We start from the raw sequence: 23,305 nt of genomic DNA on the forward strand, positions 1-23,305 counted from the left end.
AAGATTAACTAACCTATGTAGGTATTATACTTCATTTGGCATATTAACACAAATAACTGTTGTGTTCACTATATGTAATAAACAAATAACCATTAATGATATAGTGCAACCATACAGTATAATTACATTCACCAATACAAAAGAAAACGTTTGACTATTAAATCTCCACTCTTTCCTGCTGGAAAATACTGTATATGTATACACATGCCAATAGTAAACTTTTCCTTTTACCAGCTGTTGGAAATACATTTCTTATGGAGTTCTTCTGTAACTCAATTCAATAAAAATTCTTGCTTTAACAATGGTTCAAATAGCATTTTATTTAAAATAGGAAGGAAGAACTGGCAAACCATCCATTTTATTTTCTGAAGTGCCAAGTACTACAAGAAATGTTAACAAAGTGATAAGGCAATTAACACCATTAGTAGATTATGCAGCTGAATGAGCAGTGATCATTTTTGAAGGCCACAAAGAGACCTCTTGATGTCATCAAAGCGGACTTCATGGTTTGGATTGTTGCTCACATATGACAAGAATCAGTCGGTGATGGTTATCTTGTTAATAATTAGCTAAGCTATAATGTTAGTTAAGTGAATCTTAATGGAAAGAGTTACCAGATTTAGCACAATATGGTATATCCCATGTATTTTACCTAAACATTTGATTTGCATTATTAGTTTGATGTTTGTAAACGTATGGGTAGATGTCAAACACAAGTTATAGTCTGATCATCACCAACTTTTATTTTTCTATAGCAAAATATTTTTACAAAGACAATGGAAATACCATCATATATACAATAAAATACAAGGCATGTAAAACATAAAGACCTTCATCCTTGTAATGTAAGCCTGCAAATGGCCACCTCGACTCATTACTATATATAAAATATTGTATATGCACTAAAGCAACAATGCGGTATCACTGCAAGTGGCTGGTCAGTGCTGCAAAAAGCATGAGTAGGTCTGAATGACTGTGTGCACCACACAATACACTGCATATTTACTATGGCCACTCCCCTATCAGTACACTCTTAGGGTGTACTGCAAGAGTTTGTACTACAAGGGCAGAGATTTTCAGCTAACAAGCTATCTTTTTCCTTTAGTTTAGTTTACAGGACCTGAGTCAAGGCTGCACTGTATGCACAGAAACACTTTAACGTGATCATATTGCTAAATACAGTGTTATGCCCTGCAATATATTAAAAACACAGCGGTAAAGCCTTGATTGTTAAAGAGTGGCCTGCATTTTTTCTTCACCAAAATGATTCACATTTGTTGGATTGTGTGAATGCTGTGATCCAGCAAAACAACCACAGAACACCTGGAGCATGTGAGGCTGGATGTTCAGAGCACACAATTAAAATGTGCATGATGCAGCATTTTGTGATATCAGTGTTACAATGGCCAGTACTCTGATAATAATTTACAAATTATATGCTGCGCAGCTCTACCTGAGTCCATCCTAAAATAATTATATTAAGCTGAACTCAACCTTTGCTGAAGTTAGCTTGTTAACCAATAAATCTGACTTGTTAAATATGTGTGTTTGCTGTTTTGGCCATTATAGACAGGGGCCTTAAAAATGTAATTTTCTCTCTTTTTTTTTGCATGCAATAAAACAATTTAATAAATCCACAAATACAATGGGACTGAAAGAAATTATTTTGCTAAACACTATTATATAAAAGCCAAAAGAAAACATGGTACAAATAGGAACTTAAATGCCTTGAAATGCACATTACACCATGAAACATTATACTGTTTACGTTTCCTCTCAAGTTCATTTGTATATACAGTAAATGCAACACTAAAGACTTCCTTCAAGTAAATATTTTGTTACAGAAATATCAAACCTTTGGGAAAAATGGCATTCCAAGCATTTTAGAGCTTGTGCCTTTCAGCTATTTATAGTTTTGTATTTCTTTTTATAATCACGTGCTAATTTTAGAAAATCACCTCTATGAGATGACGTTTTCTTTCCTTGTCAAGTTCAAATGCAGCCAGCAGACACTTAGAGGACAAAATGGCTGCCCATTTCAGTTGAATGTGCCCAGGAAACCTAACTTCATCACAGAGCTACTAACTTAGACCTGATTTTTCCTCTGTGCAAACTCTTTTCAATGGTGGAGCAATTGCCACTTCTTCGTCTTCCTGTAAATGCAATAATGTAATAAGCAATAAGTTATATCTGTGATTGACAAAAAAAGTAATAAATTACATTTAATTGTTCAAAAATCTAAATATAGTATATAAGGAACCGGTATATGGATAATGTGTCATACATGAGTGTTAACTGGGAGATGACTGAATACTACCTGAGCAGACAGGGGTAGCAAATCCTCTTTTATCAGAGTCGGTGGTTCGTCTGTCAGTTCACTGCTGATCACTGACGGCTCTATATGCGGGAGATGGTGATAAAAAGAACACACTCTCAGGGGACAGATGGACTCTTAATTAAGAAGTATCAGATACAATACGTTTAGCATGCATCAGCATATTTTGGAACAATAATTGCTGCTCACACTACTCATATGATGTGTTAGGCTGGGTGGTGCAAGCAGTGTACCCCTCCCCCCCCCCCAGCCGGCTTACTACACACTCACTGCATATTATTAGACTGGGTGCAGGATTTGTGTACTCTGTTAATAGCCATAATGGATTACGTAGAGTGCTATATGTTTCCCACTTCACACTAGAGGTAATGTCACTTCAGGTGTATTTAAGCCATTAGTAAACTAGGCTGAATTTTTCCTGTTACACCTCAATAAAGACTAACACATGCACCAGCCCTGTAATAATTAACACTTACCTTGTACCTACACTCATTGGACTCTTGATTATCTGATAGGTGATTTTATGAATAAACAGTTACAGCCTGTAACATCTTGGCCAGCACAGTTCATCAGCCCCCCTCCACCGGGTTCATCATTAGTCAAGTTTTTACACACACCAGTGCCATTGCTGATCTCAGAGCAGCTGTGGCTCCAAACATCACTCCAGCCAACAACAGCCACTTGGTCAGACACTGAACACTGAGGAACATGTTGAGAATATCTAACATAAACTGAGCATCGGCAACACATGGGGTGTAGTCTTATAGTTTCCAACTGTACACATACAAAGCCCTTCTTTAAACATTTCCTATAAAGTGGGTAAGTGATGGATATGGGTATATATAAATAAGAGGTAGGGTAAAGACATTATTGTCATCACAGAAGCAGCGTCTGAGTCTTTGGCCCGTCTTACCCTCCATGGTCTCCTGTCCCAGGGTGGGAGGCTGGGAGTCCTCTGTGCGGTAGTAGGCTGCGTGGCTGGGGCTGACTGCTCCGCTAGCGTGCAGCGGGCTGGAGTTACTGCTGCTGCCCACCTTGTTGTTAGACTGATATGCATCCGACATGAAGCTTAGGTTGCTGTTGTCATCTGTTCAGCAAAATTGTTTATTGAAGTTAAATATTTAAAAGAGAAGGTTTTTGGTTTTTACAACTGGTGATTCAGAGATATTTTTTTTAAATTATAGACTCAGCAGAAAGGTCACAAAAGCATGGACCTTACTAACTGTTACATTTAATGGGCATATGCAGTGAAACTTAAAATGACATCTAACAGGAGTCTGAAATATTTTCCCTTGTGCACACAATGAAACAGCAACAGATACAATAACACTGAAAGAAAATTCTTTATGTATTAAAAGTTATTATTAAAGGTATTAAATAAAAATATATAAACTAGTGAAAATAAATGTTTTAATACAAAGGAATTGCTATTTTATGCATCAAAAGGCTATGACAAGCTTTTTCATGTGTCACTGCAGTGTAATATGCTCAGCCTCAAGGTTATTACCTTGGAAATCCAGTAAGACTGAACGAGCATTTTCCAGTACCACATCTGTAGGAAAACCTTTCAGTTCCCTCACTGTCCCACCTGGCCCTTTCGACTTAAATATCTGAGAAGGAGAGAGATGGAACACCAATGTGAGATGTGTTCAAATATTGCAGTGACATACTCGCTTTAGAGCTCACACCTGTTTGGTCTCTGTTACAGGGACCCACTTAAAGATCCGCAAGGATGTGTCACCCACAGTAACCCACTTCTTCTCCCTGTAGGAAAAAGTATCACATATTCAGCATAATTAAAGATTTACAGAATGTATGAAAATTGTGAAAAGAAATGAGGCCTGACTGTCTGCAATGTTTGAAAAACAGATATATTTCTAAGCACTGCTACCATGAAATCCCAAAATAACAAAGAACCAATAGACAACTCTTTATCTACTCAGCAGTGTTGCGGTCTAGATTTCTTTCAGAGACACTGCATAAAAATGGGATGTACCTAGCGATAGAGATACACAGCTTGTGTATTATTCGATTCTGGCGGGTCCGAACGCACCAGAGACCTCTACGCCATCTCGTCCCAGATACCGAACCTGCAGCCCCGCCACACAGCTGGCTAGTTACACTCCCGAGGAAGACGACTATTCTACGGCTATAACACGCGTTATAACGTGCTGAAACGTGCGTTTGCCACTGACATTTACAAGACACGCCCACCCCCCCTCAATTTGCATGACGTCCAAGGGTGGTTATTGGCTCAGCGCTTATCGTTAACTTGTCATTCAAGTATTTGTCCCTCCCAGGCCGCACTGAAGTTTGTGTTTCGTGGCTAGCTATCGTTGACAGAAAGAAACTTAACCGTCTTTGGATTTGCAGCTTACCATCTACGGACCCTTTCGATCGCTGCCATCACTTTCTTGATATCATCTTTTGCACGGCTTCTTGTCTCCGCCCGTACTGATCGTCCCGACATTTTTGACGAGTTATATTAGTTTGTCAAGATGTCCCTCTTTTCGTCTACCCTCTGCTGCCTGCGATTTGTCTGTCCGCATAGTTCGTAGTCTCGCGAGGTTTCATTATCCGCTCCGCACTCTCGTTAGAGGAACTTTTTTTTTTTTTTTTTTAGTCTAACAATAAGGATGTGTTGCCGCCTAGCAGTTCAATAATCATGTAAACGTAGGTAGTTAGCATACCCATAGCGCATGTTAAATATGGAAAACCTTAATTTACTTGGCAATAGGTAGTTTTCTTTAAAAATGTAATCATAATAAATATATGTATTCAGAAGGTTACTTTTAAAATGTATTTTACTACAGATTACATGTCCTCAAATTGGTAACATCCTCTATTAGATTACTCAAAACGAGTAATGCATTTTAAAAACTCTGGATTACTTCAGCATTGCCCAAGACGATGTTGATGTAATATAGTATTTAAAATTGTACTAATTTTAATTACATTTAAGTCACATGTACTACATATTCAGTAATATATAATGAAATAAACTTGAAAAGTAACCTACCCAACACTGCCTTTGTGCGTCAGTGTGTGGTGTAATTGTGTAATCGAAATTAATCTTACTCTGGAAAATTGGGAAATACACTTTTCCTGTCTGAATCCCATCCCAACTGTTAACACAAACCTAAAGTTATTGACTGTTGTAGCCTTACCCAGAATAAATAGAGCTATTTATTCTAATAGAATAAACACCAGCTGACATACCTATGCAGTGCAGACAAGTGTTTCCCAACTCTACCCGGAGAACCAATGCACTACAAATCTAGGTGTCTTGCCTACTCCAAACAGACCTGGTTCAGCTCATTAGGTAATCATCAAATGTTTAGAAGAGGGTGACTCCTGTACAAGGATTTGAAATTATTCAGTATGGAAGGGGCCACAGACAAGCAGACCACAGAAGATGGATATTTTTAAACTTTATTACATAATATACACATGACCTTCCCACAGGGACAGTCCACCTGCTGGCTCAGTCCTGACAGACAAGCTACTTGGTTCTGTTTGGCTCACACACTTGGGCTTTTAGCACCATTATTACCATGACCTGTGCTAGTGGTAAACGCTATACCATTCCACTCCACTGTAGAGATGAATACACAACATCCCCCTCTACTTGGCTGTCACTGGGATCCCGTGGGGAGCACAGCAGCACAGTTTTCTTCACATTGGAACCAAGCCGTGCTATAGTAAGAATATCACTGAGGGGAGATGACTCATCCATAGGCATGCACAACGCAATGAAGTGGGCATGAAAACGAAGTGGATCACCTTCAAGAAAACAATAAAAAATGATACATTTTGATAATCAATTTGCACCTTTCTTACCCATAGCAGCTTTAATAATGACTCAAAATACATTGTTTACCCTATTATTACTATTAAAATCCAGAAAATGGTGTATTCAGTAATGTGTTAATGTCTACAGATATTATGACAAATAGTGAGCATACCATTGATTCTAAACTCACCTGGATACACCAGGTAATCTCCCCCAAACTTCCCTGCTGCGGTTAGGTAGAAGCCCTTCCTCCTCAGGTCCTTATACACCCGGAATCTCGCCTCTGAGTGCTTGTCTCTAGGCTCTGGCCAATCAGCAGCTAAGAAAGCAAGTTCTTCGGGGCAGTGACTGAAGCCAGCACGTGCGGTACAAAGTTGAACAGCCATGGCGGAACGGGGGAACGAGAAGCTTTTTTCCAGGGAGCAAAGGCGCTCTCTCACGGCTCTTTCTGGACCCTCGTTACCTGTATGGTCTCAGCGACAGGACACATCTTACAATCTCACCCACATGTAGCATATTGCACTTTCATAGCACTCCCAACACTGAAGCATTTTATAATGAAACAGGTGGAATACCATCACATCACAATCACATGTATTGATCAGCCCTAAAATACTTTCTGCACCTCTGATGGACATAAGTAAGTGAGAAGATCTAGGGTATTCATACTTAGAGTTTAATATCTTTTAATGTTTTGATTAGTAGTGGACACACTGTGGAGTCTCACTCACTATTCTGTTTCTCATCCATCACTCTATGCAGCACTGCTTTCTTCTCTTCCAGAGCCAGACTGCATTGTTCTTCATAGCTGCGGTCTAGTCTAGCCTGGTAAAGTTGAACAGCATTCAGATGACTCTCTCCACTTTCAGACACCTGTGGAATACAAAGAGATGTAAACAATACTTCCACTCTCACCACTGTGCTGTTCATCCATGAAGCTAGCTGCTTATGTAACCATTAACAAGCAAACTACAATTTTCTGTGAAGATGTACATGATAGAACACGTTACTCACACAACCCCTTAGAAGAGATTACAAAGATGGCATTACAGGTAACGAGCACATGCAAGTCAGACACTTTTAAGTACTTTCCTAACGCAAATTAGTAAACGCTACCTTCTTGCTCTTGTCCGGATGCCGTACATCGGTAGCCTCTCCCGTCTCCAACAAGAGACGAGCTTCTTCCTTAAGTATTTCCAGGGGTCTTCCTAATCTATTGTTTTGCCTTGGCTGTCTGGCAAGTGAACCTATCAGGGTCCCGATCACCCCGACCTCGTCCCTAGACTGTTTAATATCGACCGACCTCCAGAGCAGCGGTGTGGATCCGCAAATGCTAATTTGAATTGTCCGATCCTTGGCTGCATTTCCTTGATCCGTTTTTGTTATGGCACTCTCACGGTCTCTGCACTTTACATCTTGTCCGTTAGGCAGAGATTTGCCTACAAGCTGTGTCGTGGTCCAGTCCATGGCGTTATTTACTAACAACGGTATGACCACCGATTACTTTCAAATGCATTTCTCAGAAGAAAAAAAACCTAGTTATTCAAAAAACACACCGTTCAGACGATGTCCATTGTATCCGTCAAATCATAAGCTGAAGAATTTGCTCTACTTTTGCCGCACGAGGAACATAGCTAGCTAGCTAGCTAGAACGCTGTGTGCTGCTAGCTACTTAGCCCTTCTCTTGTAAAGTACAGAACTCCACCGACCAACCAGGTCAGTCAGAAATTTAGTGGTACGCGAAATAGTTCATGTGAATTTGATTTTATATTTACTTTTCCCAAATACCAGCATATACAACGTAGGTTACAACTTTCAGACGTTCTCAAGACTTCAAAGGGTTTCGAACGGACCCTCACATATTTATTTCCGCCTTGCTGCATGCCACGTGACCCATATCTATATTTTCAACCAATACACTTGATCCAAAAGTTCCGGGGGTGGGGGTGGGGGTGGGGGTGGGTGGGGTTCATGTGTTTTCTATTAGGTTATGTTAACGCAACTAAAAAAGCCTACATTCTGACACAAACATTTTTACTTTCTAATTGGATTGTGTAGTCCAGTTTCTACTAAGACAAAATCATATTACTTTTTGTTGATGATCACACTAAATCAATAGTTAACTGACAACTGCCATACTGACCAATAATAAAAAAATATTTTAAGGGTCCCCTGAAAACTAATATCTTTGATAAGATGTATTTAGCAATCTTTCTTAAAGCTATGCAATCTAATGTTTCCCTTGACAGAAAAGTGCATTGTGTCTGTTAATGTAATATGTTACGTATTGTTCATAATCTTTAGAGATCACAGGGAAGATGTAAAGCAAGATCATTCGGTGTCAAGAGAATAAGTATACTTTTGTTTCAGCAGCCTACAGTAAAATAGCTTGCTTATCCCTAAGCATATGTAGTACAACTGTAGTGAGTACATAGTTAGTATGATCACAGGCATATAGAAATGTTGTTTCACAAATACCTTAAAATCCAATGTGTTCTAGAGTATATCTATACCTAAGGTGTTATCAGAAACCATATGTCAGTTTACATACTACTACCATTGACCATATGTGAGTTCACACGCTGTTACTCTTAATCTTAGGAAATTTCATAGCCTGTCCTTGAGCATGATATATAAGAAGGCAGCATGAAGCCTACGAGCAGCAAGGCAGCTGTGTCTACCACAACCATGAAGGCCTTCGTTCTCCTGACGCTGGTCGCTGCAGCATACACCTTTCCTCTGGAAGGGGACGATGACAAAATTGTCGGTGGTTAGCAGTGCTCCAAGAACGGAGTGCCTTACCAGGTGTCCCTGGGTGCGGGCTAACGTGGGTGGTTTCTGCTGCTCGCTGCTACAAGTCTCACATCGAGGTATGTCTGGGAGAGCACAACATCGCCATCAACGAGGGCACGGAGCAGTGCATGAGCTCGGCTAAGGTCATCCGGCACCCGCGCTACAACAGCGGCAGCCTGGGCAAAGACATCATGCTGATCAAGCTGAGCAAGGCTGCCTCCCTCAACAGCTACCTGCGTGCCGTGACTCTGCCCACCAGTTGCGCCCCCACCGGCACTAGGTGAAGCCCCTCGGGCATGAGCCCCTCGGGCAGCAACTACCCCAACAACCTGATGTGTCTGGATGCTCCCATCCTGAGTGACAGCGCCTGCCAGAACTCCTACCCCTCCTACCCCTGCCAACATGTTCTGTGCTGGCTTCCTGGAGGGTGGCAAAGACTCCTGCCAGGGTGACTCTGGTGGACCTGTGGTGTGCAACAACCAGCTCCAGGGGATCGTGTCATGGGGTGCCGGCCGTGCCCAGAGGAACAAGCCCGTTGTCTACGCCAAGGTCTGCAACTACAACACTTGGATCAGGGATACCATGAATTCCCATTAAAGCCTGAAACATACAAAAATATTGACATGCCTCAATAACATTTCCTAAAGTTCATACAGTGTGTCTATGTTAACAATAATACAATCATTTATAATAAGTGAGCATGTTTTTCATTAAAGAAGAGCTCGCAAATAAGGGTAGGACTAGATTTTATTTGGGATAAAAAAAGAAAAAAACGTTATGCTGGTATTTCACTATTATATACTATCAGTTTGTTCAGCAAGAAACCTGAAGGTTTTCATTAATTCCAGATTAACCCTTTCAGACACAAACTATGTTTCAGTGATAGAAGAAAAATAAAGAATGTTGTTTTCTGCTTATAATACAATCACAAACAATGCTCAGTTAAAAAATCAAATGTAATATTTTATTGCTGTCCATTGCAGTGAACAGTTGGCCTTAACAGTGGTTAAATAAAACAGACTTTTTTCTTTTTTGGGACATAAACATGGACCATACTAAAAGTGCTTTGCATGATTTAAAAGTTTTGTTTTATGTGATTACCTATCATCAAGAAAAAAAATATTTTTAACAGTTAACCAAGTAGAAAAATTCAGTGGGTGTATTTGAAAACATCATTTTTAAGAACTGTTGAAAAACTTAAAAGCACTCAACTTTACTTTCGTGGAAGAAGTCCATTTTGAACAGTAGTTTCATTGCTTTGCTTACTTTTTATCCTTAACTGTATCCTATAAGTGTAGACTATTGAGGACAGTCATTGTCTATTGTACAGTCGTTGTCTATGTGCTGCCTTGAAGCAGTGGAATAAAGCAGTAGAGGACCTTGCACTTATCACAGTACACATATGTTTCCCAGTGTGCTGTGTAAATTTATACCTGGTTGCTTCTTTGTGATCAGTGTAATTGGGCATGTGCTCCATCATGCCAGGGCTGACCTCTTCAGTAGGCCATCAGTCAGCATTTTGTACTATCAACGAATGCCCTGGTGTTCTTTATCTCTTCAGTATTCAAGTTCTCAAGTTCACAGCAGCCAGGTCAAAGACCTGTGTAATCATTGTAAGGGTCCATTCTTGGCCTTGATGTCTGTTCTGTACAGACCTGTCAGTTGATCCAACTTGTCCACATTGCCCATTGCCTGGTTATTCTGCAGCACAACTTCGGGCTGCTTGATTTTCACAAAGGATCCTTTGTTCTTATCCCACCACTCAACTTGAAAGCTACGACCACAGTACGATTATCAAGCCACTTGGTTAAGGCTACCTTTCCCCCGCTCCTGACCTCATTATGGTTCCCACTTTTTATTTTAGACGTCTCTTTGTCACTCATCAGTGGCGGGTTGGCAAATCGGGGGGCGCTTTGTTCCAGCTGCGTGTATTTTGTTTGAAGCCAACAACCCCAGCAGATTGTGAGCTGTGATGAAGTAATTAAAAAAGATCTTGTGGTTTGGTCTGTGCAGCTCTTGACACGGATAGGTTATCATTGAGGCTCCATTGCCAAGATGGAGACAACTGTGTGGTGGAACCTTGATATATAACAAAATCTTATGCTAGGCCACTTCTGCCACAGAGAAAGAATAATTAACGTCAAGTGCTGTTTATTCTGTGGAATAAATATTTTTTACTATACACTGTATACAATGCATTATTTGTCTGGATACATTGTGATTGTAAAGTAAAATTATAGCAGCAGCACTAAAATACTACACCAAGACCTACTGTAATGGACAATAAGATTTAAAAAAATCCTGTGTTGAATGTTATTTTATAATTGATATTGAGCTTTTATTTCACAACCCATCACTTAACAGTAAAACAGACACAGAGAAAAGTGGTCTAAAATGAGTTCAAATGAGCCTGCACTCTGTGTCACTCTGCCTCACTCGGCCTCCTTGGCCGGTGCACTGCACTCACTTAGGTGTGTTCGATTTTTCTTTCAGATACAATATGAGAGGTTAAGATGCCTGTTAAGTTCTGCATTAGCTACAAAGTTTTGCTTTTTAGAGGTAAAGCCCTCACAAGCCTCCCTCTAACATATGTTGTAGATCTCCTGAAGCATGTTAACCAATCTCAACCACTCAGACTCTACTCTTAAATTCTGAAATTGTTCCAGATTACAGACATATTTGCTTAGCCTGTATGCAGTTTATAGTGTGTTTTTTTAGTTCCATGTTGTTTTAATTTTTTTCCGTAAACCACTTTGGGATTTTGGATGAAAAATCAACATTGCTATAGAAATAAAGATTTTTGTTATTGCTAATGATAATCTCCAAATCCTCTCAACAGAGGGAGCTGCATCCAAAGAGAAGATTTGGCAGTTTACTGGTCTGGAGCATTCAGGTGTGTTGACACAATGTCAAGGAGAAGGACATTAGCAATGATCTTAGAGAAGCATTTGTAGCTGCCCATAAAATGAGAGCATTGAGGGCATTGAGAGTTTTGGTAAACTGGTATGTTGTGACGCTGCCACTTCACCTCTCTCTTGTCACTCATGTTTGTTAACTAAGAGGCTGATGTTCCAAGGTTCCCTCGTGCATGTGGTTCCTTCTGGCTCTTTTCTTTTAGCTATGCTGCCATAGTTAGATCTGCCGGAGTCCATCATTGCACATTATAGTTCCCTAATTTACACATTCTCATACATAGACATGTCTAATAATCTAGTCTCTCTTTCTGCCGAGGTACACCTACCCCTGATGTCATGATGTTACTGAGCCGTCTCAGCTGTTATGGCTCCTCCCACCTCCCCCTGATGTCCCCTGCTGTAGCCCACCACACCTTCACCCCAACCAACTACTTCTCTGTTGCCCTTAATGGACATTCTCTTGTGGGATGTCACAATGTTACTGAGCCTCAACCCGTCTCAGTTGCCATGGCTACTCTCACCCCCTGATGTTCCCTGCTGTAGTCCACCACACCTCCACCATAGCCAATTAGTTTCCTGTTGCCCTTAATGGACGTTCTCTTGCGAGATGGGTTTTGGACACATCCATACCATCAGGACATGACTAAGGCCTCTAGAAAACTGGACTACACATTAATTGTTTTTTTTTTTCATTTTATTATTAGTTATTTATTTTTCTTAAAATTATTATTATTGTGGTGACTGTTTTCGGCCAGAGGAGGACGGTCCCCCCTTTGAGTCTTGTTTCCTCTCAAGGTTTCTTCCTCATGCTCTAGGGGGGTTTTTCCTTGCCACTGTCCCCATTGGCTTGCTCACTGGGGGCTTGGACTTGGAAATTTGTGAAGCTGCTTTGTGACATCTGTGGTAAAAAGCAATTTATAAATTAATTTTGATTTGATAAATTATAAGGTTATAAGGCCATTTCTAAACAATTTCATATGGAACCAGAAGATTTTACTGGATCTCTGAGTAATACAGGCAAGAGATCAGTTTGCCAGGCTCTTTGTCTAAAGGCAAAAGATTAAACAGGAACACAGTTTATCACCTTAGCCATAAGATTTTGAACACCATCAAGCTAGAGCAATTATTTTTCATTTGGTTTCCTTGACTGCACCATTTTGCATGTAAAAAATAATTCTGTCTTTCTGAAATACTACACACTAAAGTTAACTGTGGATGTCGCCAATGGAGGAGGCACACACTTTGACCTATTGCTGAGAAACCAAAGAAAGTAAACAATCAAGATTCTTTGTAGGAAGTTGTGGCTTTGTGGAGGGAGTTGAAAGATTTCCTCCTCCTTGAGGTAACTTGAACCATCAGGTTCAAGCATTTACTTACAATGAGGTTACAGTTCCTCCTTTAATCCACTAGATGTCAGCCCTACTTCATCATGTGGAAACTGCAGTATGAGATTTGAATCGCGATTTCTTTGAAGATGTTTTTTCTCTATTCTTTGCTCCTGTATGTGAATGACCACAGCTGCACAGACTAAATTGATAAGTTGCCTTGTCCAAAACGACTGTACCTGGGGGCTCCTTTACAATGAAAAGTACTTGTGCCTCTTACTGTATGCTATTTGACCATGAATTTAGGGTTTCTAAATAACAATACAAAATAAAAGACCCAAGCACCCTCCAACCACACAAACAGGCTTCCAGAGTGCATGGTCTACCTGCCTGGTCAAAGATCTTGCCTTGGTTCTCTCAGTACTAAATGACCTTGACTGAACAAGATAGGAAGTAGACATGCTTTTGACTTTAGGGGAATTGTTTTTGAGTGTCAGTTTTGTAGTCTCTGACATCACAGAAGATCAACAACCCCATAGAGCACTTTGTTAATTTGACAGAAGGACAGCCAGTTTTTAGGTGCTGGAGGTTATACAAGTTATGCAAATTTAAGGAAGTTAAACATGAACCACTGTGCTAATTTACACGAGAATGTACAATTGTTGTACAATAACCTGAACGATATCAGGCAGCCCTCAGGAGTTTTAAATCATGCAACGGGTTTTCACTCAAGTAAGAGATTGCAGGCAACATATTGTGACATAAACGACATTTTAATTCAGTTGAGGATATAAAAAAATTAGAAAAATTAAATATATTAAAACAAAACAGATATCTGCAATACATATTCACGATCATGATACACATGCCTAGGTTTTTTCAAATGCATGTTATTTTATTTGTAATTAGTTATTTGTATATGGAAAAATACTCCCCATATACCTAAAATAATTTCCAACTGTGTACGTGTTTTGTTTCCATTGTTACCATCAGAACATAGTGATGTAATTGGCAAAATTATCCAAAAGTATTAAAAAAAGCTTGTATGTGTATGTTTGGGTGACGGATACACACACACACACGCACACGCACGCACGCACGCGCGCGACTTTGGCCCTCAAGACTTAATCAAAGTGACAGCATAGACAAAAGATAGATATGATGGGAAACCGTTCTTAATCTAAAACGGTTCACTGGTTACCAATAACTAGGTCTGAGAGGGCTTTACTACTTTTAGAGCCCACAAGCACATCATTAAAAAAACAAAACAAAACAATTATTTACCAGCTCTCCAATAAACTGTCACTAATCCCACTGTTATCCCACTGTCTATAACAGAAGTTCCACAAGATCAGTAACGGGGACAAAGACATCCAGTCTACACCAGCAGACACACTGCTTTCAGCGCAGGCCTTCATGGGTGCCGCATTACTGAGAGAGAACTCCTCCCATATACCTGGAGTAAGAGGGAGAGTCAGAAAGGAGGTCAGACTTGGGTGTTATTTGCAGAGCTAAAATCAGCCATCACTAAATCAAGTATTAGAAGTAGTAAAGTGACAAGAGATTTGACCACTGATCCTGTCGATCATTTATACAAGTTTACAGTACTCTCAAACATAAGCAAGAGAAGAGCCTTACATAGAAACTCATAAGATACATTTAAATTGCCAGCCTGGGTTAATTACTACTAGGGCTTTTATTCACAACAATACATTTATTGGAGCTTTTTAAAATGTACCTTCATTATATACCAGGACAGAAAAACATTTTATTTTAATGCCCGAGTTCCCAACAAAAAGAAAATGAATTCTATCAACTTTATCACAATGTATCTTGCCTTAATCTAACAGAATTGCTTGCTGGACAGCTACTGTACTGTAAACTACCTCCCAGTGACCTACAGGAGTGAGTGAAGCTGTGATTGGCGTTAGGAACGCTGGAGGGGCAGCGTGTCCATGTGTGCATTCAGCTTCAGCTCATTCTCCAGGATCTGAACCAGCTGCTGCATGGAAGGCAGGTGGCCTGACTCCAGCTTGGACCAAACAGGCACATCTACACACAAACAAACACACACACACACACACACGCACGTCAGTCTGGTAAGATCACTGGAAAGACCAACAAAATCAGTGGGTTTCATTTCAATTTGGGGTGGGGGTTTCATCACTGACAACAACTAACATTACAACACCCGCCAAAACTACACTTAAGTTCAAAATACCTACTTGAGACAAAATAGTCAGAAAAAAGCAAGACATCTCACCATTCAGCGATATTTCGAAGGCGCCAGTTGACATGCACTGATTTTCAATCATGTTGCTGAGGAAGAAGACCATCATACAGGCATATATCTATAAGAAACAAAGGGGTACACTTAGACTCAAGTATAAAAAGGTACCCAGGGCCCTTAGGGCTTCACCCTGCCATCTCAGTTTTACAGAGATAATGAGGATCATACAGGTTCCCCAGTAGACATCATTAACGTCATCCCTGGGGAATCTATGATGTGGGTTACATTTTAAGACAAAGGTCCCAGACGTTTCCATGGTCTCCAGTGACTGAACCAAGGACACGCTAAATCCTCACTTGTTTACCATTTTTCTTCCATGCCTTGTTATATGTACTCCTCTTGCATAAAATAAAAAAGGATTTTACACAAAAGAAATATAACTGATTAAACAGTTAACTGGTGCCACAATTATATGGTTCATTCATTTATTTCCTCCATGTCAGTGAGAGTTAAATTCTTTACCTTGTTCTCCTGACCCCAAACCCAAATTCCAGGGGTCTCCATCCTGAAGAATGTAAAAGGGTCTTTTCCCAGAATAATAAGGCAAATCACAGCAAGCTTAAATATGGAGAGGAAAGAAGCAATGTGTCTGCAAAGAGAAATTAAATAAATAAACGAGTCTGTGAATAAGACACACAACCTACGTGCCAAGTCACGTCACAGAACGGTTCCCTCACCTGTATATTGGTCGGGGCAGGTAGTTCTCCCCTTCGATGCGGATGTCTGGGTACCTCTGGCTTAGAACCCGAGTGTACTCCTCGAACACCCGCTTGTATCCTCAGGATATGCTGCGTATTGACATGAAGACGAACCAGAGCAACCCGTGTGTGGAGGGAGGGGGTAAAGTGAATTTATTCTTTCTGCTTATAAGTAGCTCCGTATGGTAACGGCACACATGCACAGGCAACGCGTCCGGTATTTCGGCATGTTCTCGCTGTGCTGTGCTGTCCCGTGCCATACCTAGAACCGTCTGTCAGCTGCTTACTCGTAAAAACACAAAACCGCCAAGAAACCATAGGCTACCCCCTACATCCACGGTACTGACTACGGACAGCTCACGATAGCCAGCGTTACCTCGCAAATCCTGCTCGCATCGTCTTCTTGTTTTAACTACCAAATTCCAGCCATCTGAGTAGCGTAGCAGCCTAGCTAAGCTGGCTAAGTTGCAACAAAACAGTTGATTACATATAAAATTGATTTCAATAAACGGACCCCTTTCACACTGTTTACCAGGATAATAATCTAGAAAGGAAGCGATAACACTATAAAGGACAACACAGAGCTGGCTAACGTTAGCTAAGATAGCGAGCTAGCCAGCTAAAGATCTGATATTCGACTTTGGTCGAGGTTTCCTTACCAAATCTGGAATTTGAGAAGAGGTCCTGTGGTGTACTGCATTTTCAGCTTTTTAACACTGCCGTTATCGGCTGCAACGTGGTACAAGGAGAGTACGCAGACAAATAAAAGCGACAACCACCGTTTCACCATTCTGTCGAGTCTGATCGTCGCTCCTGGGGTCCGGCTCTATCAAACCTCCCTGCAGCTATTCCGGTATGTTCGTCTAAAGACGAACGAACAGCTCCCCCTTGTGTTATAACTAAAACATTACGTCTTTCAAAACTGACAAATAATTAGTTCAGTCTGGTCAACACACGGATGGACAGGGCACATTTTTGATAAATTGTGACTTACATTTGGCTGTGCTGAAAATAATTGTAAATTGTATGGTTTGACTGTTATTGATTTTGTCCAAATACACTTCATTTACACTTCCAAGTATCAAATGTTATCATTTAAAAACCATATCCTTTTAATACATTCTAAAACGTCGGATCTCATAGACCTCTGTATCTTGCCTTGGAATGATATATAATAAAACATATTCTTACATTTTTCTCTTTGGTGAAATATGAAGCATTTTATAGGAAATTTTATATTTTTTAAATTCCAGAATAGACTATAAAGACTTGTCTCAGTCTGTGGATTAGTTCTGTGTGATAGCTTTGTGACAGAAAATCTGCTATGCTAAAAAAGAGTTTTAAAAAATTAAACCTTTTTATCACATTTCATTCTTGTAATCAATTCTGCAAAGTCATTTTTCGTTAAACATTACAGTTACAAGTATGTGTTCTCAACGACAATGTCCTGTTGCTTCACTTCCACGTCCATGCTAGAGGGTACTGTGGAGCAGGATTGCTCCTGTGGAGGTGAGCAGCACATCATCTTAGCACACTTCTCCCCACAGTGTAAACTGCAGGGGGTCTGCTCCGCACTGTTGGCCATGGCTGTCTTTGTGCTCTGCCCTTGTGAAGAGGCAGATTCGAGAAATTCGAGCTGCACGGTGCAGTGGCTCAAGCCAAAGCCTTTCAGCACATCTGTGACTGCTGTCAGGAGGCCGGAGTACTCCAGTGGTCCCAGCCCTGAAAGGCAGTGCACATGCACTGATGCCACCAGCTGCAATGCAGAGAGCTGCCACACGTGCAGCTCGTGCACAGCTATCACGCCCGACACGCGACCCACGTGAGCGGACAGCTCCTGTGCGTGCACGTGTGCCGGGCATGCCTGGAGCAGGACCAGGCCATAGCGCCGGAGCTCAGGGAGTGTCCCAACCAGCAGCACCAGCACAGTCAGCGTGGAGAAGCCTGGGTCCATGTACATGAGGAGGTGGCAGCCCCAGAGAGAGGGCAGGCAATCCGGGCCGAGGGTGAGCGGCAACAGGCCATTCACCAGAACCAAGACTGAAGCTAGCAGACCCTGGATCATGGTGACGGTGCGCCAAATGATGTCCTGCCACTGCTGCCCAGTCCTGCTGCTATCCTGATTACACCAACCTGATGCGGGAGGTCTCGAGCTAACTGATGGTACTACAAATTAGAAGCACAAAACACTGTCGTTAGAGAACAGGCCGGAATGTCACATCTCAGTTTGTGAACCGTTAAACTCAGCAGACTCAGTTTCCGCCAGAGTTTTGTGTCATTCCATGTCATCATCATTAATTCCTAACCAAATATTTCCAAAGATACATAATATAATTACACTGAAAATACAGCCCAAACAGAGCCGAAGTTACAAATGTCAAGGAGTCTGTAACATAAAAGGTTAAGTATAAGGAACGTTTCTTACCGGTGCATCCTACACAAATGTTGTTATTGGCCACCTCGGTGCGTGGGCCAGTCAGACAAAAGGTATGTTGGGATACCTGGAAGCCAGTGGAATCATGGGAGATGGCGTCCTCTGCATGACTGGACTGACGAGGAGAGTCACTAGTGTGTGCTGTTGGGGTATCAGGGCATTTGTGGAAGGACAAGAAGCATTTCTGAGATGCACGGTCTGGAACCTGCACATTGGACGCTCGAAGGTTGCAGAACATGAGCATGGAACCAGAAGCTTCTGAACTAGAATGGCCATGACCTGAATCTTCTCAGCCTGTGTTAATGCTTTTACCAAGCCCACTATTAACTTTAGCTAAGACACAAACAACAAAAATTCAAAATGTTTGAATACGGTGTTTTTTTTACTATATGAAATGAACAGCAAAATATTGGGGATCATACCTTTATTTTTTGTGGTATTAAAATGGTTGTACTGTATCGCTGGTGGGCTTGTGCTGCTCCCATCAGATCCTGCATCTGTTCCTCTGCCTCTCCTCCAGACAAGCATCAGTCCATTGAACAGCAGACTAACCGCACCTACCACTGTGGCCAGGAGAGGGCGCCTTATCGGACGCGGCTGCAGCGTATGGCTGAGGATCTCGAGAAGGAAGGAGACGCACAGGCAGGCCAGCAGCAAATCTGACACGAGAGCGCCGAAGGGTCGCAAGCGCAGCACACTGTACCGGGCCCCCTCGGACGCAGCAGGGGTGGTACCAGCAGCCTCGGGTAGGACTGCGTGTGGAGATGGCATACGGGCCGACTCAGGAACCCTCACGGGTAGACGCTGCTGCGCGCGTTCACGGGGGTCTGCGCACGCGTTGGGACCGGGAGTCGAGGTCACACAGGCTCCCGCACGGATCAGTGACGGGTGCAGCATTATGCGAACGAGGACGGAGAGGGTGTGAAAACTGTCCACCGTGTTAATAAGAGACTTGCAGAGACGGCCAACCACGATCTCGCACAGCAGGAGCGCAGACGTGAATGCCAGCAGGCATGTGTGCGCTTTGCTAAACCGGAGTACAGACCTTTCCATAGCACCTGCGCCACATGGAAAAGAGAACGTTACACCCGAAACATTATTTGATAACTAAAAATACTAGACACTTTAAACTATGTCTTGGAAATTAAGGTAGGCACCCAGTGAAACCAAACTATAAATACCCCGACAAAGGCGATCATTATTCCATGTAGGCAAATATAGTTTCAGTAGTAGATGGGTGCACGTCCTGGTATTCAAGTAAATTTATTCGACACACTTGCTTCCTTCATTCTGATTACACAGTGGCAGGGAACATAAAAGGTTCGGAAACTAGCGGTATACTAGAACAGTGTTTGCCTGGGCAAAACCGATCAAGAGTGGAAATTACTTGAGCAAATTATTATTTATTATTTAAAATACTTTTAAAAGAATACTAACCGTTTTTTTTTCGCGTTCCAACACTTTTTAGTACTTCTTCCAGCTCTCTCTAAAATAGCTCGTTCTCCACAGAAATGTATTGCTGAACACTACGCGCTTTATATGATAATATTACAGCCGAATACCGCAAAGCAGAATATTCTTCCGCTTCACTGTTAGACCTATAAAAACGTTAAAGCTGCGATTTTGGAAGGTTCCTCAGAGAGCCAAAGAATCGCAGCAGCCACTTGCGCATACACGAGGCCGCCGTGCCTGTCTGTGCGCTGAATGCAAAAGGTCCTCTGGACCACCGCTCCTGAGGAGGCTATAGATCCCCCATGCTCCCACGCCTACTGCTCCTGCCGACTCCTAATCGCGATCGTGTGAGGGAATTTTTCTGTCCTTCGTCCTCTTCTCGTAAACCTTCAGACACGTGTGTGCTTCGGTGGTTTTAAGCAACGCTGACGTTTAAGGACATGTAACATAAAAATAGAAAAATTACAAGACAAGAGTGTAAAATAATTTCCAGAAAGACTCAGACTGCTCGCGTATACAGAACGCAAATTTAGGAAAAGTTTAATACAAATTTCTATGATAGAAATCTACGGATGCAAGGTTAAACACGTCCCGCACAAGTTTCCACACGATCCCGTTATTTTCTAAGTAATCCTAGTTTCCATACGGTAGCTGGATTACCACGATTGTGAACTTTTCCCACTCTCCTTCTCGGGGTGTGGAAGAAATTCACAGACAATGAGTCAAATATGTAGATTGATTTTAACACGTACTTAGTTTAAATGTGTACTGTATAATTAGTTTAAATTAGTACTGTCTTGTGTTTAAATGTGCCAGTAAGTAGAAACTTTGTAGAACTTGAAGCCGTACCCTGAAGCTGTCTGAGGGTATTTCTCCTTGACACAAAACTAAAGTGTTGCTGTTAGTGAAGCTACGTGCCAGTAAATAAAACTAAACCAGCTAAATCCAGGTTTTTCTGTATCTTTTAAGGCGCGCCTCACTCACAACGGGCAGATCGCGTTCTCGCTTTCCTGATGCTTTCACCCCTTCTCTTCGGCTAAGTAAATCTTCTTTGAACACGTAAAGACGACCGACTCTTTATTAGAGATTACCCCGACAGGTTGACAGAGGGGCAGGCTATTTGACATAACGGAAAAGTTCCAACACTTTCCACACGTTCTGCTAAGCAAGTTGCAAAGTGCGAGGCCACAGCAATGGATAACATCGAGGGTTATAAATTTGTTCGTTATAGACCGGGCGGGATGCCTTTAATAATAAACAGCCACTCGGCTTACGGCCAACACCCTGACCAACGGAGGACATCTCCAAGTTTGTACACACTGTTCAATTTCCCTTCGTCCCCAGACCTCTTGTTAATAGTTAAGGAACGTGCCTGTATTTGCACCACTGGTTTCATGCTACTATGCAAGTAGCATAGAAGTCGACGCAGTGCTGTGCGTTCAAATCAGCGTTCCCATGGCGAACACTGACTAAAGCAATTTCCCCTCTTTAGTTCGGCTCCTATCACCAATCGTGATGGTGAAACGAGCCGTGCAAATCAGGCATGTGACTCAAAGCGAGCTGCAGATAAGTCGGCACTACAAAGAGGAGATAGCGCTTATTCGATCAGTCAGGAAGAGCCACCGTCTCAATGCATGTAGCTAAACCTAATACCGCAACAACTGATCACATCAGGCAATTACTGTACCTCACAGATGAAGCAATGACTGAGACAGCGACTCTTGCCTTTGGGGAAATTCTGGGATAATGTCTTGTTAGGAGTGTTCATGTGACTGCTGTAGATCACATAGTATCTTTCATTTCACTTTGACGTGGACAAAGATCAGATGATATCACATCGAACTGCCCCTCAAATAGACTCCTTTAGGGCTGAGACCATGTGATCTATCTTCAGTACACAGTGGTCTGTAGATTTCAGTTCCTGTAACACAAATGATGTGTTTGTGATTCTGTACTGTCCTGGGGGGTCATACTTATGTGCCGTTTTAACAGTCCCTAGTTGAAAGGACTGCCTTTGTCCTCTTCCAGGTCATGTGGAAGCCGTTTGACCTTGCCCTGCACTTTACCCCTCTTTACCCCTTGTTTCTGTGCACCAAATACTTTATATTACAGTATCAAACTACTCTCTAGCTAGTAAATGCATAATAAAGAAAAAACTGATTTGACTGTACATTTAGTGTCCCATAAAAAATGTTTTCTATCATGAATTGCCCACAGATACAGTAATGGTGTGTTTCTGTTAACATATTTACCATCAGTTTATGAAATGGAGATTAAAGATTATTGCATGCACAATCCTTTTCCTATGACGTTTCCCAGCTGTTACATAAGAGACAGTGGTTTAGGGCTGCATGGGAATTCTTTCAAAGCAGGTGTACATCAGTCAGCAGGGGTGAGTGTGTGTGTGTGTGTGTGTGGGGGTACGCTTGAAGACCTCGCTCCTCCTGATATGACCTCCATCAGGCCAGTGCTACAGTGCTTCAAGCTGCGCTGCTACAGAGGCTCTGTGTGTAGCCATACCAGGCACCTTGCGGCTAGTTTCATTTAAGTCCAGGAGCAGCTTTACATTCTCATGTGATTTTCATGTTTCCATGACTCCTGACACTGAAAACCAATTTAAGGGCCAAGTGTTACACCTACACTCTCAGCAGGTGTGCAGAATGAATGTATCAGCTGAATCGAGTGGAGGGGATATTACCAAGGTTATCAACCCTAGGAGAAGGGATGTTCTGAAGAGACTGCCTCTTCTGACTCTACCAAACAAACTTATTTGTACTGTGACTCTTGAACAAGAATGCTGCTACGACTTGGGTTCAGTCCTCTGTCTGGGCAAGTGTACCACACTACCAAAATACGAGTCCTTGGCAACGACTCCCAACACCATTCACCTACCTCTGTAATGCGACAAAAATTTCAGGTCCCCAATTCCTTTCTGTAAACGAGTCCTCTGCAAAGCAACATTGTACGCAAACCATCAACTCTGAAAGTTGTCTAAAGCCTAGTGTTAGTCCAGCTGCCTTTACACTTAATAAACAAGCAAACAGCTGCTATGTTCCCAGTATCCCCAACGTCTGAGAAGCCTTGTCCTGTTCTGCTGGGTTATAGCTGCTGAAGGGGTGCTTACAAAAAAACCAAAACAAAAAAACCAAAAAAAACCCCACTGTAATTACACTTTTTAAGTACTACACACCAATGAACCTGGATTAACACCAGATAAGAAGTAGACACACAAGTCTTTTCAGGCTTAGAATTTCATTACATGCATTTATT

The 23,305-nt window shown here is 41.7% G+C and overlaps 4 protein-coding genes and 1 pseudogene across 7 annotated transcripts; 1 reads left to right on the forward strand and 4 right to left on the reverse strand.

Annotated features, from left to right (window-relative positions):
- Positions 1-717: 717 nt before the first annotated feature.
- Positions 718-4,880, reverse strand: bcl7bb (BAF chromatin remodeling complex subunit BCL7B b). Its single transcript, XM_027010064.2, has 6 exons — positions 4,714-4,880; positions 4,024-4,099; positions 3,843-3,945; positions 3,249-3,422; positions 2,318-2,397; positions 718-2,153 (listed from the first exon to the last, which is right to left on the reverse strand). The coding sequence occupies exons 1-6, from the start codon at positions 4,803-4,805 to the stop codon at positions 2,082-2,084; spliced, it is 597 nt and encodes a 198-aa protein (XP_026865865.1). The 5' UTR covers positions 4,806-4,880; the 3' UTR covers positions 718-2,081.
- An 873-nt stretch (positions 4,881-5,753) lies between these two features.
- Positions 5,754-7,994, reverse strand: tsen34 (TSEN34 tRNA splicing endonuclease subunit). 2 transcript variants are annotated; one of them, XM_027010100.2, is made up of 4 exons: positions 7,245-7,994; positions 6,860-7,001; positions 6,319-6,591; positions 5,754-6,118 (listed from the first exon to the last, which is right to left on the reverse strand). In XM_027010100.2, the coding sequence occupies exons 1-4, from the start codon at positions 7,593-7,595 to the stop codon at positions 5,913-5,915; spliced, it is 972 nt and encodes a 323-aa protein (XP_026865901.2). In that variant the 5' UTR covers positions 7,596-7,994; the 3' UTR covers positions 5,754-5,912. The 2 variants fall into 2 exon arrangements, with proteins under 2 accessions (XP_026865901.2, XP_026865900.2); XM_027010099.2 differs by having other exon boundaries at positions 6,319-6,600.
- A 742-nt stretch (positions 7,995-8,736) lies between these two features.
- Positions 8,737-9,518, forward strand: LOC113577455 (annotated as a pseudogene).
- A 4,403-nt stretch (positions 9,519-13,921) lies between these two features.
- Positions 13,922-17,007, reverse strand: selenot1b (selenoprotein T, 1b). The gene is made up of 6 exons (XM_027010110.2): positions 16,809-17,007; positions 16,129-16,239; positions 15,914-16,040; positions 15,425-15,512; positions 15,063-15,213; positions 13,922-14,617 (listed from the first exon to the last, which is right to left on the reverse strand). The coding sequence occupies exons 1-5, from the start codon at positions 16,937-16,939 to the stop codon at positions 15,089-15,091; spliced, it is 582 nt and encodes a 193-aa protein (XP_026865911.1). The 5' UTR covers positions 16,940-17,007; the 3' UTR covers positions 13,922-14,617; positions 15,063-15,088.
- An 87-nt stretch (positions 17,008-17,094) lies between these two features.
- On the reverse strand, positions 17,095-21,195 carry LOC113577457 (zinc transporter 1). Of its 3 annotated transcripts, none has more exons than XM_027010109.2 (5): positions 21,020-21,195; positions 20,258-20,460; positions 19,006-19,641; positions 18,575-18,724; positions 17,095-18,315 (listed from the first exon to the last, which is right to left on the reverse strand). In XM_027010109.2, the coding sequence occupies exons 3-5, from the start codon at positions 19,634-19,636 to the stop codon at positions 17,567-17,569; spliced, it is 1,530 nt and encodes a 509-aa protein (XP_026865910.2). In that variant the 5' UTR covers positions 19,637-19,641; positions 20,258-20,460; positions 21,020-21,195; the 3' UTR covers positions 17,095-17,566. The 3 variants fall into 3 exon arrangements, with proteins under 3 accessions (XP_026865910.2, XP_026865909.2, XP_026865908.2); XM_027010108.2 differs by having other exon boundaries at positions 20,021-20,460; XM_027010107.2 differs by having other exon boundaries at positions 19,006-20,460; positions 20,885-21,195.
- Positions 21,196-23,305: the final 2,110 nt, after the last annotated feature.

The sequence above is a fragment of the Electrophorus electricus genome, chromosome 4 (genome assembly GCF_013358815.1).
Source record: "Electrophorus electricus isolate fEleEle1 chromosome 4, fEleEle1.pri, whole genome shotgun sequence".
In the NCBI taxonomy this organism is placed as follows: domain Eukaryota; kingdom Metazoa; phylum Chordata; class Actinopteri; order Gymnotiformes; family Gymnotidae; genus Electrophorus; species Electrophorus electricus.